Genomic DNA, 14,339 nt, shown 5'->3' on the forward strand with positions numbered 1-14,339 from the left:
GGACAGATCCAGAGTGGGTGCAGCGATGTGGCTGTGCGCCCTCTCCCCCCCCCCCCCCCTTTAGGATTCGACCATTGTGTGGGAGCCTCTGGGGACTTTTTTAAAGTCCCCAAAGCAGGCAAGAATCTGCCCTCCACCCTATTTCCCCTCTGTGCTCAAAAGTACATCCCCTCCCCTCCACCCACTCCCTGCCTGCCACTGCCACTTTCCCCACTGTCCTTCAAAGTAGGCCCTGCCTGCTCCAGCCAGGCTGCATGGGGGCTGGACTCAGCTGGAAACAGAGGCAGCAACAGTGGCAGCAGCAATGGGCAGGTGGAGGGGAGGGGCAATCCCCTGCCTGCACCTGCTCCCAAGTAACTGGGGAAGTTGGGGAAAACCACCCCTCTCTACCTATTGTTGCTGCTGCTGCTGCTGCTGCTGCTGTCACTAAGTTGAGCCACCATGCAGCCTGGTCAGAGTAGGCAGGGCTGCCTTGGAAGCTTCTCCCATCACCTGGAGAACAAAGAAGGGGGAAAGCAGGTGTTGCAAGCAGGGTGGGGGTGAGGGAGGGGCAGCTTTGAGCACGGGAGGGGAAGGGGTGGGATTCTTGCCTGCTCTGAAGGCTTTTAAAAAGTCCCCAGAGTCCCCATGGTATAGTCTGTCCACATCAGGTTTGCAGGGAGGAGGCTAAGCGTGAGGGTGCAGCCACCCCTGAAGCATGGATGGCTGCTCCCACCCTCCCCTTTGCCAACTCCTGGATCCACCTCTGGCTATGACCAAGTTTCTGTTTAAGGTGTGAAGATGAGTATGTTTCATTTTCACAGCAATCTTTGATTGGCTTTAATCCTTTGTTCTCCCAATCTTCTTTCTCTATAGTTATGATAGAAACTTCAACAATTGTTCTTACTATTCACTGAGCCAATAATGGCAGCACATGAGATTAGTGCCTTGATCCTGGGTTCTTTGCAAAAATCTTTGACTTTCTAGCATCCAGCCTATCTCCATAGTGGGTTTTTTTTCTTTTTTTCCCATGGGAGGGGAAAAGCAGGCCCAGTGGAATGACAGATTGACTTAGTTTCCATAGCACACCTACAGCTGTGTAAGAGACCTAGCCAAGGAGAAAGGTGACCAGAGATGCTGCTTGGCTGGGCATCTATTCATGCAGACATCTCTTGCCCCTGTGAATCTGTGGCATCTTCTCCCAATGGATTCTAAAGGTTCATAGGACTGGGAAGCCTCTCCTCCCATAGACTGCAGGTTACTATCTCCCTATCAATCACATGTTGCTGCATTGTGGGTAATTTTATGGAGTTTTCCCAGATGCATGGTCCTTCTTCTGTGGGTTTCTGAACAAAAGACAGCAATCTGTCCTAAAGAGACTCGTATCTCATAAATTAAGTCCATTGAAGTATGAAATAGTTTACTGTTTCTATTTTTCTCTGCCTACTAGAGCAGTGACAGTGTCTTTATTAAATTTATTCTAATGATTTTTATAGTCTCTCTCCAAATTCTATCTTAACTGAATGATGTTCTAACTTTTTCCTTCATTTATTTTTCCTTTCTATTGAGGAATTGTCAGTCACACAGAAGCATGTGGGTTCAGTTAAGAAGATTAAATAACCTGAAATAAGGCATTCCTTTTCTTTTATGACTGATGTAGACTAATTTATATGGAATAAAGCCACAAATCCTCCTAGTACAGTGTATGTTACACCGAAGTCATTGGCTATATCTTGGTTCAGTTGGAATACCATGTGAAACCATAGTGTTCCATGATTTGAGATCACTCCATAAATCTCTGCTCAGACTCTACTGAGAATGTGAGATTATTTAATTCACTTCCAGTTTTGGATTCATGACAAACCCTGAAACTAAGTTTGATCTGTGTAGTTTCAGGCTTTGGATCAGCAGGACTGCAAAGGTTGAGTAAATCCACTCTTGGCATTGTCTGATTGATATTGCCTTTCATGGTTCTTTGATTGTTTTTTAATGTTGCTCTGCAATCTCTAAATTGTAGACCCTGTGCTGTTGTAAGAAGATCTAGTACATACACTCCATTCCCAATGGAAGGATCCTTTATTTCATTTGGCTAACCATATTCCCCTTCTGTTTCCAGGAATAGTTTAAATAAAGAGACCTTGGGAAAAGGCCTTGGACATTGGTGTTAGTAACTGCTGCTTATATCACAGCAGTGCTAAGATACTATGCTGTGCAAACTGCTGCACAAACAGACTCTATTTTGTAAAAAAAAGTATGTATTTGAGTTGTTTTACATATGGAAGTGACTGAAAATAAGTCTAATGCATATCTAAAACTACAAAAATCAGTGCCACCAAATCCCTCCATATGGAGCAGTTACTGCACAGTAGTCCTTTCAGTATGTCTTTTATCTGTTTGCATACTGTGTGTATTGTCTATCTGCCTTACGGTATGTATACAAATGAGAAAGCAAGCAAGAACTCACCCACTAGCACACCCATTACCATTGTAATGATGTCTAAATGTGGAATCTAGATTGTTACCACCTGTGGATTTACTCTTTTCTCCTAGCACTTCTGTTTCTATTGCCTTTCACCCTAAAGGTGGTACAGATCCTGCAAAAGAAAAGTAGATTGGGCATGATTATGACATCTTTGTACATTAAAATCTCCCACTGAATGAATACAAGCATTCAAGTGTTCCATAGGAGTTAGTAACACAAGAAAGTCAAGGACAAGCTCTTTGTAGAACTACAGTGGCACAAATAACATAAAGAAAAATGTAATGAGCTAAATCTGACCCCACCCTTCATCAGGCAAAACTCCAAATCAGGGCAAAGCCTGACCTCAGTGGGTTTCAGCATAATATCCAGCAATGTCTATAAAAGAAGACGAGGGATCTATGTAGATTCCTTCAACTGAGCTTTATTTTGTGTGTCAAATAGTTAAGAAAGAAAGAAAGAAAGAAAGAAAGAAAGAAAGAAAGAAAGAAAGAAAGAAAGAAAGAACTGCATTAAATGCACTATCTCCGGCAGTTTACCTAAATTAAATTGAATAATTTATAGAATCCTATGCTTTGAAATGGGGACAGCGGATACGCATTAGATGAATTTACTCTCACTTGTTGCTAATCTCAGTTTTGTGTGCAAAAGGCAACACTATCATGTACTTGCATAATTAAAAATGTCAAGGGCTTGGTCTTGTTGAAATGAGAGGCAGTTTTGCCACTGATGGGCACAGCTCTTCCCTACCTAAATATAGAAATGTCTTGAAATGCAATGCCAAAGACACTGGAATGGAAATTATTTTTTCTCCAAAATGACCTGCTGGAAGTGGAGTGTAGCCCACAAGAAGACAGTTTAGAGGGTTTTCAGTGAAGTTTCCTTGACTGTTTTTCCTACTCTGAATCCAGCTTATCTCAGGCACTGAAGACCTTTATTAAAAGCTCCATTTTAACTTTACTTTTGCCTTAGTAGTTCGCATTGTTTATACTCCCTCCAATAATTGCAGTTTTTTTCAGCTGACAAAGATTAGAGTAAACAAAAAAAGCAATCAGTAAAACGTGGCTCAAGGTGGGCATAATGCAAGTAATATGTGATTTGTGTGATGTTTACATTAAAATGATTGCAATAATCTGAAAGATGACTTTAAAATTAATATAAAAATTTGCACTCCTTGAGCTGTGAGTTTTTTCCAGGGACCTTATGAGCAGATGGAGTTGGGGATCTATAAAGCAAATGATATATTTACACAATTGTATTTGTGAAATAGAAAAGGCAGAGAAAATATTTTAACTGTGGCATCAGCCACAGTTAAAATTGCAAACTATCATCTGTGGAAATCTCGTAAAACAACAGCATAATAACCAATGAGAAGTACCGCTATAAGAATATGCTTTGCCTACATGCAAGTGGAGTTGGGCAAGATCGAGGTGGTAAATAAGATCGTGGTGCGAGGCAGCGGAGTGCACCTTGTCCCCGTGCTCATACATTCCCGGGGTGATTCTGCAACGCTGCATATCGACAAGGTGATGGTCTAAGGACAAGGCCGACACGGTTCTTTGGGTAGATGTGATCTCTTTTATTAGCCCAACACTAGTTGGGACAAAGTTCTTTCCAATCTTTCCGGCACAAGCACCTTTCACCAGGCACAGGGAGACTGCTGCTGTTCTGAGCTCGCCAAGGACCGACAAGGCGTCGCTGCAGCCCGCCGCTAAGCGGCGCCGCGAGCACTTGCGTTCGTGCGGCGGGCGGAGAGCCTTGCCCCACAGGATCTCGCCGCTGGGAGCTCGGGTCCGTTTTGCAAAGCAAGCGGCAAAGCAGGTTTCCAGGAGCCGAAGCACTGGGTGGGGCCCGCGGCAGAGCGCTCTGTCCTCTAAGGCGGGGAGGGGAGGCAGGAAGTCTCGTGCTCCCCAGGGTCTTTTCTGTTCCCCAAATGAATCCGCCTCCCCTGCTGCCGGGCGGGCAGGCGCTGTGCGGGCTCCGTGGAGGCACCGAGCACTCCCCCCGGGCTGCCGCGCTGTTGTGGGGCACGTGGGAGGGTCCGAGCGCATTCCCTTTCTGCGGGCTGTAGAGAGCTGGCTGCAGCCGGCCGGGCCGAGGAGACTTGGGCGCCCCCCCGCGCAGGAGTCGCCGCGCCCGAGCTCCCCCGGGAGAGGCCAGCGCCCGGCCCGGGCGGCGCTCACGTCTCCGTGCAGGCTTCTGGGGGCAGTTTCAAAAGAAACAAGGAAGGTGTTGGTGGAGACTGAGCGGGCCCCGCAGCCGCGCTTCTCTTCACCGAAACCCGCTGCTGGGGTCAGCCCAGTCCCGGGGGGTCGCTGCGAGCCCCGCCCCGGGCTCCTCTCCCCCGTGCCCCCTGGCCTTGCTGCTGCTGCCCTGCCCCGGGTGTCCCCACGGCTCCAGCCGCCCCGCGCCCGGGGGGTCCCGCGTGGAGGGAGCGGGGCTTCCTCGGCTGTACGCGTCCACACCCCAGCCGAGCCGAGCCGAGCCGCGTGTGCGCTGCGGGCCGCTCAGTGCCCCCTGCTGCCAGCCCGCTGCCCTGCCTGGGCTGGCCCGCGCTCCCCGCTGCCGGGCGCTGAGGCCGCCCCGGGCGCTGCTTTGATTTCCAGCCGGATGCAAGGGCTCAGTCAACCAGCTCCAGCTCCGGGCGCCGCGTGTCGAGCTCCGTCTCAGTTTGAAGGGGCTCCGGCCGCCCACTCCGAGCTCAGCGGTTCCCAGACTGGGGTCTTGCGGGTGCGGGGTCATGCCGAGGAAATGGGGCCGTGCTGAGGACAAGTTTGGGAAGCGCTGTCCTACTTGCTCTGGGGCGGGTCAAAGCCCTGCGGAGTTTGCTGGCCCATCAGCAGCTCCCGGGAGCTGTCGGAGCAGGCCTGGAGTTCGTGTCTGCGGATCCCTAGCAGGATGCCCTGAGGACTGGCAGCCCCCGGTCTCTTACTCCGGGGACATAATTAGGAGTCCTGGGGTAAAACTGACAAAGAGAGAAATATGCAATGGTGGGAGGAGGGGAGGAATAGGATACGAAAGATTTGTGACCATTGAGAGCCCCTGCCCTGTGGCATTGTCCCCCAAAGTGAAGCCACAACTCCAGGCTGCGACTTGCTTCAGAATTTGGTAGCCCAAGTATTGCAAGCCCTGAGACAGGCAGCCAGCGCTGGCAGGAATGTGGACCATATAATCCTGTAATTTCCTTCCACCTCCTAAAGCTAGCCAGCCAAAAAGGATGGAGGTAGTAATTAGATGCTTTTACAAAAGTGAGCAGCAGTAAAGCAGGGGCAGCATGGTTGTGAGCTCAATGTTAAACAGTCAACGCCAAGATTCAGGTCCCGGAGCTCTGGCTTCAGCCTTTCTGCAGACTCAGGAAGGCGCCAGCGCAGGGCTTGGCACCCGGACGAGGGTGAGAGGAGGAGGCCAGACACGCACTGGAAGAACTGGGGCTGGCTCCCCTGCCCTGCCCGGGAGCCGGCAAGGTGATGCAAACACGGCCGGGCTCCATTTCGCTGCAAGATGAAACCACGTTTGACTTGTGGTGAGGGTTACCCGCGCTCTACGTAGGTCCCCAGCCACCAACGTTTTTTGCAGTGGAAGTGGGTTGGTTTTTTTTTTAATGGAGACAAACTTTTGGAAAATTGCCACGGCCCCAGAACTTGGCTTTTGCTCGGTGAGTGCGGGCCCGGGCCTCGCGTGAGCTGCAGGACGGAGATGGCCCGGCGCAAACCTGGATAGCAGCAATGAGGGTGGCTGTGCGGTGCCAGGCTGCTGGGACTGAACGGAGCCTGCCAGGGCAGCGTGCAACCAGGGACAGCCCGGGGGCAGGGACTTGTGGGCCAAGGGAGATTTCCTCCCCGCGAGGGGCTTCCCTTGGCTGGGGTTTACTTCTTCAGTGCCCCGCAAGGAAGCGAGAGGCTCTCCCACATCTCCGCGCAGCCTGCTCCTGGGGTGTGAGGCTCTGCATTGCTGCGGCTTTGCAACGTGTCCTGTCTCATCCGAGCGCCACAGCAAGGGAAAGATATAAAACACTGGGAAAGCAGGTTGATCGCGCGACGGGGGCTGCAGGGCTACCGGCCATATATTTCCTCCTAGAAAACTTCGGGGGATTAGATTGCAAGCAAGTCAATAAACAGGACAAATGCACAATTAATGAGTAACAATTGTCACTGATGACAGGTATAAATTATCCACGGAGCTCGGAGCAATGTTTTAGCGTGGAGATGAGAGGGGCCGGGAGGAGGATTTCTCATCTCGGGATTGGATTGGGTTTTATTTATGGCAGATTCAGAACGGGCCCAAATGACAAGGGGGGGGGGGGGTCCCTAACATGTTCCTGGCAGGAGTGACTAGGCCGATGGCCCCTAGGGATTGGCACGGTCTCTGCTGCCCGCTTCGAGGGTAGGATCCTGCCCTGAAAAGAGACTTGCTAACAGGCCGGGGAGGAGCTGAGCAAAGCCTAGGGCCTCGTCCCGTCTAACGCCTCAGTGTGCTCGCCCCGGCCAGCTCTTGCCAAGTGTTTTCGGCTTCAAAGAGGCCGCCGTTTCCGCGTGAGGCCGCTGCAGTGACTGGGGGTGCTGCAGCGCAGTGCGGGGCGCCGCGTGCCCGACGGCGGGCGGGCGGGCGGGGCGCCGCGGGCGGAGGCTGCACCTCGCGGCCGCGGCGGGTCCCGGGACCCTAGAGCTCTCTGCACTGCCGCCAGGGACCCGCCTCCAGCCCGGGGGCGACGCCCGGGCCCCCTGATCCAGGCGGCTGCTCCCCTCCCGCGTGCCCCGCACCGCAGCAGCTCTGCGGCCAGGCGGGCTGCGAAGAGGAGCAGGGCGCACCGACGGGCTCGGCGCTGCCGCAGCTCCGCGGGGCAGGAGTGCAAGGGGGGGGGTTGGGAGTCCCCCAGGGATCTGGCGACGAGGCCCTGGGACCGCTGGGCAAAAGGAAAGGCAAGCGTGGAGCTGGGCCTCTTCCCTCTCCCCCTGGGCGCGCGCTCGTCTCCCAGAGGGAAGAAGCGGGGTGGCCGCCCGCCGTCGGGGCTGGCTGGGCCCTCGCCCTGGCCGAGCTGCCAGGGCAGGCTGAGCTCCGCCCCGGGGGGCAGCGCGTTTCCCGTGCGGGCATTACAGCCCCGAGCCGTGGCCACGGGCGCCGCGAGGTGTCGGCCCCTGCCCCCACGAGCAAGTGCCGATTGCCCCTCTGTGAACGTGTTCCGCGCAATTCAGATCAATCCTGGAGACCCGGCGGTGATCTCTGCTCTGCAGGGAGCGCCTGTGCTCCGCTTGTATCCATTATTTTAATGAAAGCAGGATTCACACCGCCCAGGGGGGCGGCTTTTCTATATTTTTTGCTAGAATGGGCAATGAATGAAAAATCGATATTCATAGGAGGCAAAATGCAGGTTCTAATCCAGACGAATAGCCCCGGCCGCCTACCCCTGCCAGGTCCCCCTGCACCGCTAAATACTAGGAATATATTTCTGTAATTGCTCGAGTGTCTTTAATCTCCACAAATCACGTAACCCCTGGGGACGCATTCTCCCTGCTAAGCTCTCAGTATCAAAGTATCCAGCAGTCACTACGGGTAGACTGAACCCAGCGTGTGCTCCTTGGAAGAAGAGGAGGGACGGCAGGGCGAAGTTCCAGATCTCTAAATTAATAATACGCAAATCGAAATATTGCACAGACTGAGAGAAAGATTCATTGAACAGGTCCAGGAAAAAGAAAATCCCGAAGTCCTGTCCCCTCAGCCTACTGGAAGGACAAGCGCTTCCCTGGCACTTCGCAGAAGAGTGAGCTAAACTAATAAACCGGTGCAGCACACGGGGGACTTCTTTAGCATATCCAAATATGAGGGGGGAGGGAGAGGTGGACAATGCCGTCTCAAAGGGAAGTTTTCGGAATCTTTAAAGCTTGGATATGACTACACTTCATGACTCTCCGTTTGCTCCCCCGTCGCTTAAGCACCATCCAGCAGCTCCTGAACACAAAATACATTTATACCCTGGTAAAAGAGAGGCAACCAGATGACCTCGCCGTCTGTTTGTCAGTACCATGTCTAGCTTTACAGAGCATCATATGACTTGAGACACAAAGCGGATGCAGCGCTCAAGGAGGCTTCATAAACCTTTGCATGGCTTTCTTTTCTTATTTTCAAGTAGCTGAAAGAAAGCCAGACAAAGGTTTGTGAAGCCTTTTTCCCCCCAAAGCATCATCTCTCTGTTTTGCACCATTTTTTATAAATGTTATTACTCACATGTATATATGTATATGTGAGTAATAACTAGAGAGACCGAAACATTAGATCAAACCAAACTTCAGTTTGTCAGAAATAAAGATGTCTATTGAAGTTTTTAATTCCATACAGGATCGTCAAAGGATGAGTTCAAATTGAGACAAGCTACCCTTCAACTGATGCATATTATGCCAAGAGATGTAATTCCTGCAGAATGACTGAAGTGATCTAATAACACTGATCGCTAAAAACTGACGTGAATTTTTTTATCTTGTAAAAAAAGCTTTTGAAAGTTTCATTTCTCTGTTAACTGATTCTCATATTTCCCCCTTTTCTAAGAATGTATCCAAAACAAACACGAGAGGATCATTTAAAAAAAATTAAATAAACCAATAAAGTCGTCTTTAAAAAAATCCTCCCCACTTCATGTTTTCGATCACTATCACACCTACTGTCTTTTTGTTTCCGTAGTTGCTAACACATTTTTAACGAAGAAAAACCCAGGACAAGACGCGTATTTCTGCGCAAGCATTTACGTGGGCTTTCAATTTGAACGCTGAAAAAACCCAAGAACCTTTCTGTCTGAACACATCGAGCCATGTCTCGCCAGCAGTTTTCCAGAAGAAACCCAGGCCCATTTCAGATCTGTTTAAAACCTGGCGGCAAAACTTGTGCAGCTCCAAGTGAATGCTATGTTATAATATTAATGTTTAAAATGTTGCTTTATACTTGCGAACCGACTATGCAAAGAGCAGTTAACACGAAAGCTCAGAGAACTAATTAGCAGTTAAATAGAGAATAGCGCTTTGTGAGCTAATTGGCAGTTAAATAGCATTCAAAAGACCACACTGCAACAGCATAAGCGGGCCTTTAGCATCTTAAATACAAACGCCTCAAACTGTAAAGTACAAAAGAGCCAGAAGAGTGTATTTCATTGCCAAAGAAAAAGCCAGCCTTGATCGATTAGGAAAACGTCTGGTTAGACGGTTTAAAAAGGGCTTTTTAAAAAAAAAAAGATTAGATTTACAAAGAAGCACTTTATTCCCGAAATTAAGAAATACGAGTCTCATATGGAGAATATCATCTACTTTTTTTTTAATACCTAACAGAGCTCTTAGCACAATATGCCATACATTTGGAAATCACCCGTCTGTATACCTTCAATGTGTCTAATAGGACTGCCAAATGCAAACTGCCCGCACTATTGTTTCTGCTCAGGGCGGGGGAGCAGGAGCACGAAGGGCCATTTTAATGTGAAAGTACAGTATCTAGGGCTATTTTTAACTCGCTGTTACAGTTATTTTCTAACCCTCAGGTCCATATTTTGAAAAAAAATGGGAGAGAAAAGAAATGTGGGTGTTAACAAGTAAGTTATAGTTTCGCCGGTGGTGGTTTATTATAACGGGGGGGAATTCCTGATTTGATCTCAAAAATCTTCATTATTTATATCTGAATAAATACGTCCTCATATTTTTTTTCTGATTCCCTTTAAAGCTTTAGCCTAACTAAACTCCCATTCAATGGGATTTATTTAGTCGTTTGAAAGATAAATCAGTGGGTAAATTTACAGCCATTTAAAGTACCTTGACTTTATAATAGGACCTTCATTTAGTGTTGCTCTTCTCCCGAATGACGTGGATGCAAAGTGGTGGGCCAGAGTGCCAATCGATTGGCCAATCCGAGCTGCCCCAGTAGAGGGCTCGTCCAATCGGAGCGTGCTCCTTGCAGGTGGCTGTGCGGTTATCTGTGCATCTTGTACTGCTCGGGGCTCAGCTCCGAGTCAATTTCCCAGGGAAGGACCTGCCTGTGACCACCGGAAAACAACCCGACCCACCCCTGCGATTCCTCTGATTTCCTAGTGGATTTGCAATCTGGGCGCAGAAACCAAAGCCAACCAGGACATTGGCAGCTGAGGTCTGTTTTAACCAAGACTTTTTTTTTTTTTTTCCCCGAGACTCCTTTGCAATATTTTTTCGGTCTCACTTTTTTTTTTTAGCTACAGACTGAAACTTTAACGCGTGCGTTGCTGTTGTCGCAGGTCCTGGCAGAGCAGAGGCGATTGCTTCGCTACTCCGCACAAACTTTGCTACTTTGAATCTTGAAAGCAGAAAAAAAAAAAGACTAAAGAGCCCGTCCTTGGCGCGCGTCTCCTGTGGGTTTAAGAATACAGCAGCTGGCTCGTTTTAAAAGAAGTATTTATTGATGCTCACAAATGTTAGCGGTGGGGCAGATGGATACTAATCGCCAGAGTGCATTCGTGCTGAGCAGTACACCGCTGGCTGCTCTGCATAACATGGCTGAAATGAAGACGTCTCTATTCCCCTACACCCTGCAGAATCCCTCCAGCTTCAAGACACCAACCCTCGGCGGACTGAACACACAGATCCCCTTGGGGACGCCGCACGGAATAAGCGATATCCTGGGGAGACCTGTTGGAGCTGCCAGTAACCTCCTTAGCGGGCTGCCCCGGATTAATGGCCTGGCTACCTCAGCAGGGATGTATTTTAACCCAGCAGCTGTGTCCAGGTACCCAAAGCCCTTGGCGGAGCTGCCTGGGCGACCTCCCATATTCTGGCCGGGAGTTATGCAGGGCTCTCCCTGGAGAGATCCTCGACTCGCCTGTCCTGGTAAGTGAGCTCACATCTGATTGTAGCCGGGCAAAGGGGGAGAGGGCCGTCGTTTCTTTATTTCTATCCTACATTTAGACTCTATTAAGATCCCTGAAGTAAAAAAATAATTTTGAAATACCCACCCCCTCAGTCGCCCCCGGTCATATTTTAATGCCCGGCTGCGGGAGATGATTGCTGGGGATAAAGTCCATCTCTTTGGAGCTATGAGAAGGAGCTCCTTTGGGGTGGGTGGGAAAGAGCATTTACAGAAAAGAAGGGATATAAACGCGTGTCTGCAGCCGACCCAGGGGACGTAAAACACAGGGCCATGTGGTGGTATGTGAACCACGGTCTCGTAGCCCAGCGCTGGTCTCTAGGACGGGCTGAAACGCTGCAATCCGACTTGATGACATTCTTGCTTGCATTTGGATGCGGCTTCAGCAGCTCTGTGCTGCTTTTGAACTCCCAGGGCTAAAATCTGCTTCCACCTCCGGAGTCCTTCCGCTGAACCCGAGCTGTTCCTTGCTCTGGTTTTCCGAGGGCGAGCAGATTTTGGCCCTAAGATTAGATGCAAGAACTAGTGAGTGACGGAGATATTTTGTCCTATGTTTTCAGCCCAGACGGGAATGGTTCTGGACAAAGACGGAAAGAAGAAACATTCACGACCAACTTTCTCAGGGCAGCAGATTTTTGCTTTGGAGAAAACCTTTGAACAAACGAAATACTTGGCAGGCCCAGAGAGAGCTCGTCTCGCCTACTCGTTAGGAATGACAGAAAGTCAAGTCAAGGTAAGACGCTCTCTACCACATCAAAAGCCCTGTCCGCACGACACCTCTCGGAGCAATGGATTCACACACGTTGAAAGGGAATCGGGCCCGCCCTGGAGCAGAGCTGCTTCTTCACCTGGGGTTTAGGCTCCCACGTTGGGACGGGAGATAGCACTGAAATGCCCAAGTTCTTTAGTTCAGAAGAGTGATAGACTCTATTTTCTGGACAACACAATTAGAGCTTTTCACTCTTTGTTTAAAATATTGCCAATAAAGTATTAAACAAAAGTCCAGGGGGAATTTACGGCTATTCCTTATTAAAATTAGGTGCATTTCATATAGTTTTTCTTTTTTAAGTAGTTTCACCTTATCTTTAACAAAGCGAGTCCCTAGATTGCAAGTTAGTGCAAATAAACCTACTCAAGTGAAATGGTTTCATATTTATCAATACTCCAGTGAGTTCCCTAGGTGCGGTTAGTCTGAGTGTAATTTTTGTTTAACCACAAGAAACACTGGGAAATGTTTCTAGTTGTGTTGTATGTTGTACACACTGTTACATACAATTTTATGAGTTAGAATAGGTCTTTTCTTGACCAGGTCATTTCATGCTAGGGACCAATACAGTTTCCCAATGCTACCAACATTTAATTTGAGCAACAGTTCATTCTATCAACAATGCAAAAAAAAAAAAATGTAAAAAGAGCCAGGAGTGGGACACAGCACTGGCACTTTATTGTAATTTTCCCTCCTTACGTTGTTAAACAGCAAAGATGCGTTTGAATCAGCTATGTCATGGGGAAGGGAGCACAACTGCCCTAAACAAACCTTTCTCTCCAGTTCCTCTCTTGCAGTTGAGCCAGTTCTTAATACTCTGCGTGGTGCTGGTTGGCTCACCTGACTGTTAATAGTTAAAAGTGACGGTCATAGATAGTGAATTTTATTAGGGCTAACATGAGCCTGCCGGATTGCTACTGAATGCATGAAGGTGAAAGGCCTGCTTAAGTTTGCACTCAGCTTCCCTTTTTCAAACGGAAGTAACCCAGGACAAGCAACAGTTGCGGAGGGCAAGAGAAACTAAGGGTGCTGGGTGTAAGAAAGGGGAGGGCAGGTGTCGTGTTGGAAGGACATTCACAGCTAAGGGGCCTTCCCCTTCTTCTGCCCGGTCCCAACAGGTGTGGTTCCAGAACAGGAGGACGAAGTGGAGAAAGAGGCACGCAGCAGAAATGGCCTCGGCTAAGAAGAAACACGATTCAGAGACTGAGAAGCTGAAGGAGAGCTCGGACAATGAGGACGATGACGAATATAACAAACCTCTGGACCCCAACTCAGACGATGAGAAAATCACGAGGTTATTGAAAAAGCACAAATCCACAAACTTAGCCCTCATCAGCCCCTGCAGCACCAACTCGGACACGTTGTGATACAGGGCGAGAGCCGCTGGCCCGTGAGACTGACTGCTCCCCAAGGCGCTTTAGAGAAGCTGAAATAACCAGGGTATAAAACATTATAAAGAAGAATTGTAACTGGATGTTTAAAGTGATGTGTTGTACAGCCTAAGATGTATGTGAAATGTATATATTTTTTACAAAATAAGTTATGAAATTATCTTCCTTCTCATTGATGTAAATTACAGAGGAATCTTTCCAACTTTCCCTTTTGTTTTGCTTAATAGTCTCCCCCTTTCTTTTCTCCTTTCTGCCGATGTCCTGCTCCTAACAATCAGATTTTGTTACCGTTTTGTATGGATCGCCGACTCCAGCTCAGCCACTTTGTATATAGTAAAGTTCAGATTTTGTGATGTATATTTCTAGTGTAAAAATGGCTGTTTTATTTCACGCCCTCCTCTTTTACTCAGTGTTCTGGCGGTTTTATTTCTTCTCTGGACCTGATGCTCTATTACATTAAAAAAAACAAACAACCCAACAACAACCAAAAAAACTACAGAGGGACAAAGACAGAGAAGTGGCTACTGATTTTAAATTGGATTTGAAGTATTACTGTCTCCATGGCGGTTGGAAAGACTTTGTATAAATCAATAAATTATTTAACAAACTTCTCTTTTAGAGAGTTTTCCCCCCATTTTTTTTTTTTTTTTTTTTGCTTCAATTTTCCCTCTTGCCCAACCCCCGGGCTGTTCCAGCGCAAAGGGCCAGTGCGTTTGTGGGGCAGGAGCGGCCCGGGTTTACAAAGGGGAGATAATCCCAGTGGGAAAGAGCGCGGGGTTGTTATAGAAACAGCGATGCTTTCCTGCGCGGTTTTGTTTTGAAGCCTCCGCCGGCCCCACTAATATTTCCCGGGGTTTAG

General features: G+C 48.7%; 1 protein-coding gene across 1 annotated transcript; it reads left to right on the forward strand.

The window, feature by feature from the left end:
* Window positions 1–10,451: 10,451 nt before the first annotated feature.
* NKX6-2 (NK6 homeobox 2) lies at window positions 10,452–14,029 on the forward strand. The gene is made up of 3 exons (XM_006272965.4): window positions 10,452–11,286; window positions 11,884–12,056; window positions 13,208–14,029. Exons 1-3 carry the CDS (start codon window positions 10,872–10,874, stop codon window positions 13,454–13,456), a joined length of 837 nt encoding a protein of 278 aa, XP_006273027.1. The 5' UTR covers window positions 10,452–10,871; the 3' UTR covers window positions 13,457–14,029.
* The last annotated feature ends 310 nt before the right edge of the window (window positions 14,030–14,339 follow it).

The sequence above is a fragment of the Alligator mississippiensis genome, chromosome 6 (assembly GCF_030867095.1).
Source record: "Alligator mississippiensis isolate rAllMis1 chromosome 6, rAllMis1, whole genome shotgun sequence".
NCBI classification, from domain to species: domain Eukaryota; kingdom Metazoa; phylum Chordata; order Crocodylia; family Alligatoridae; genus Alligator; species Alligator mississippiensis.

Bases quoted from the DNA above. Each gene is read 5' to 3' on its own strand.
- NKX6-2 (XM_006272965.4), top strand. From the start codon at position 10,872: ATGTTAGCGGTGGGGCAGATGGATACTAATCGCCAGAGTGCATTCGTG. The intron at 11,287-11,883 runs GTAAGTGAGCTC...CTATGTTTTCAG, and splicing joins TCCTCGACTCGCCTGTCCTG to CCCAGACGGGAATGGTTCTG. The intron at 12,057-13,207 runs GTAAGACGCTCT...CGGTCCCAACAG, and splicing joins TGACAGAAAGTCAAGTCAAG to GTGTGGTTCCAGAACAGGAG.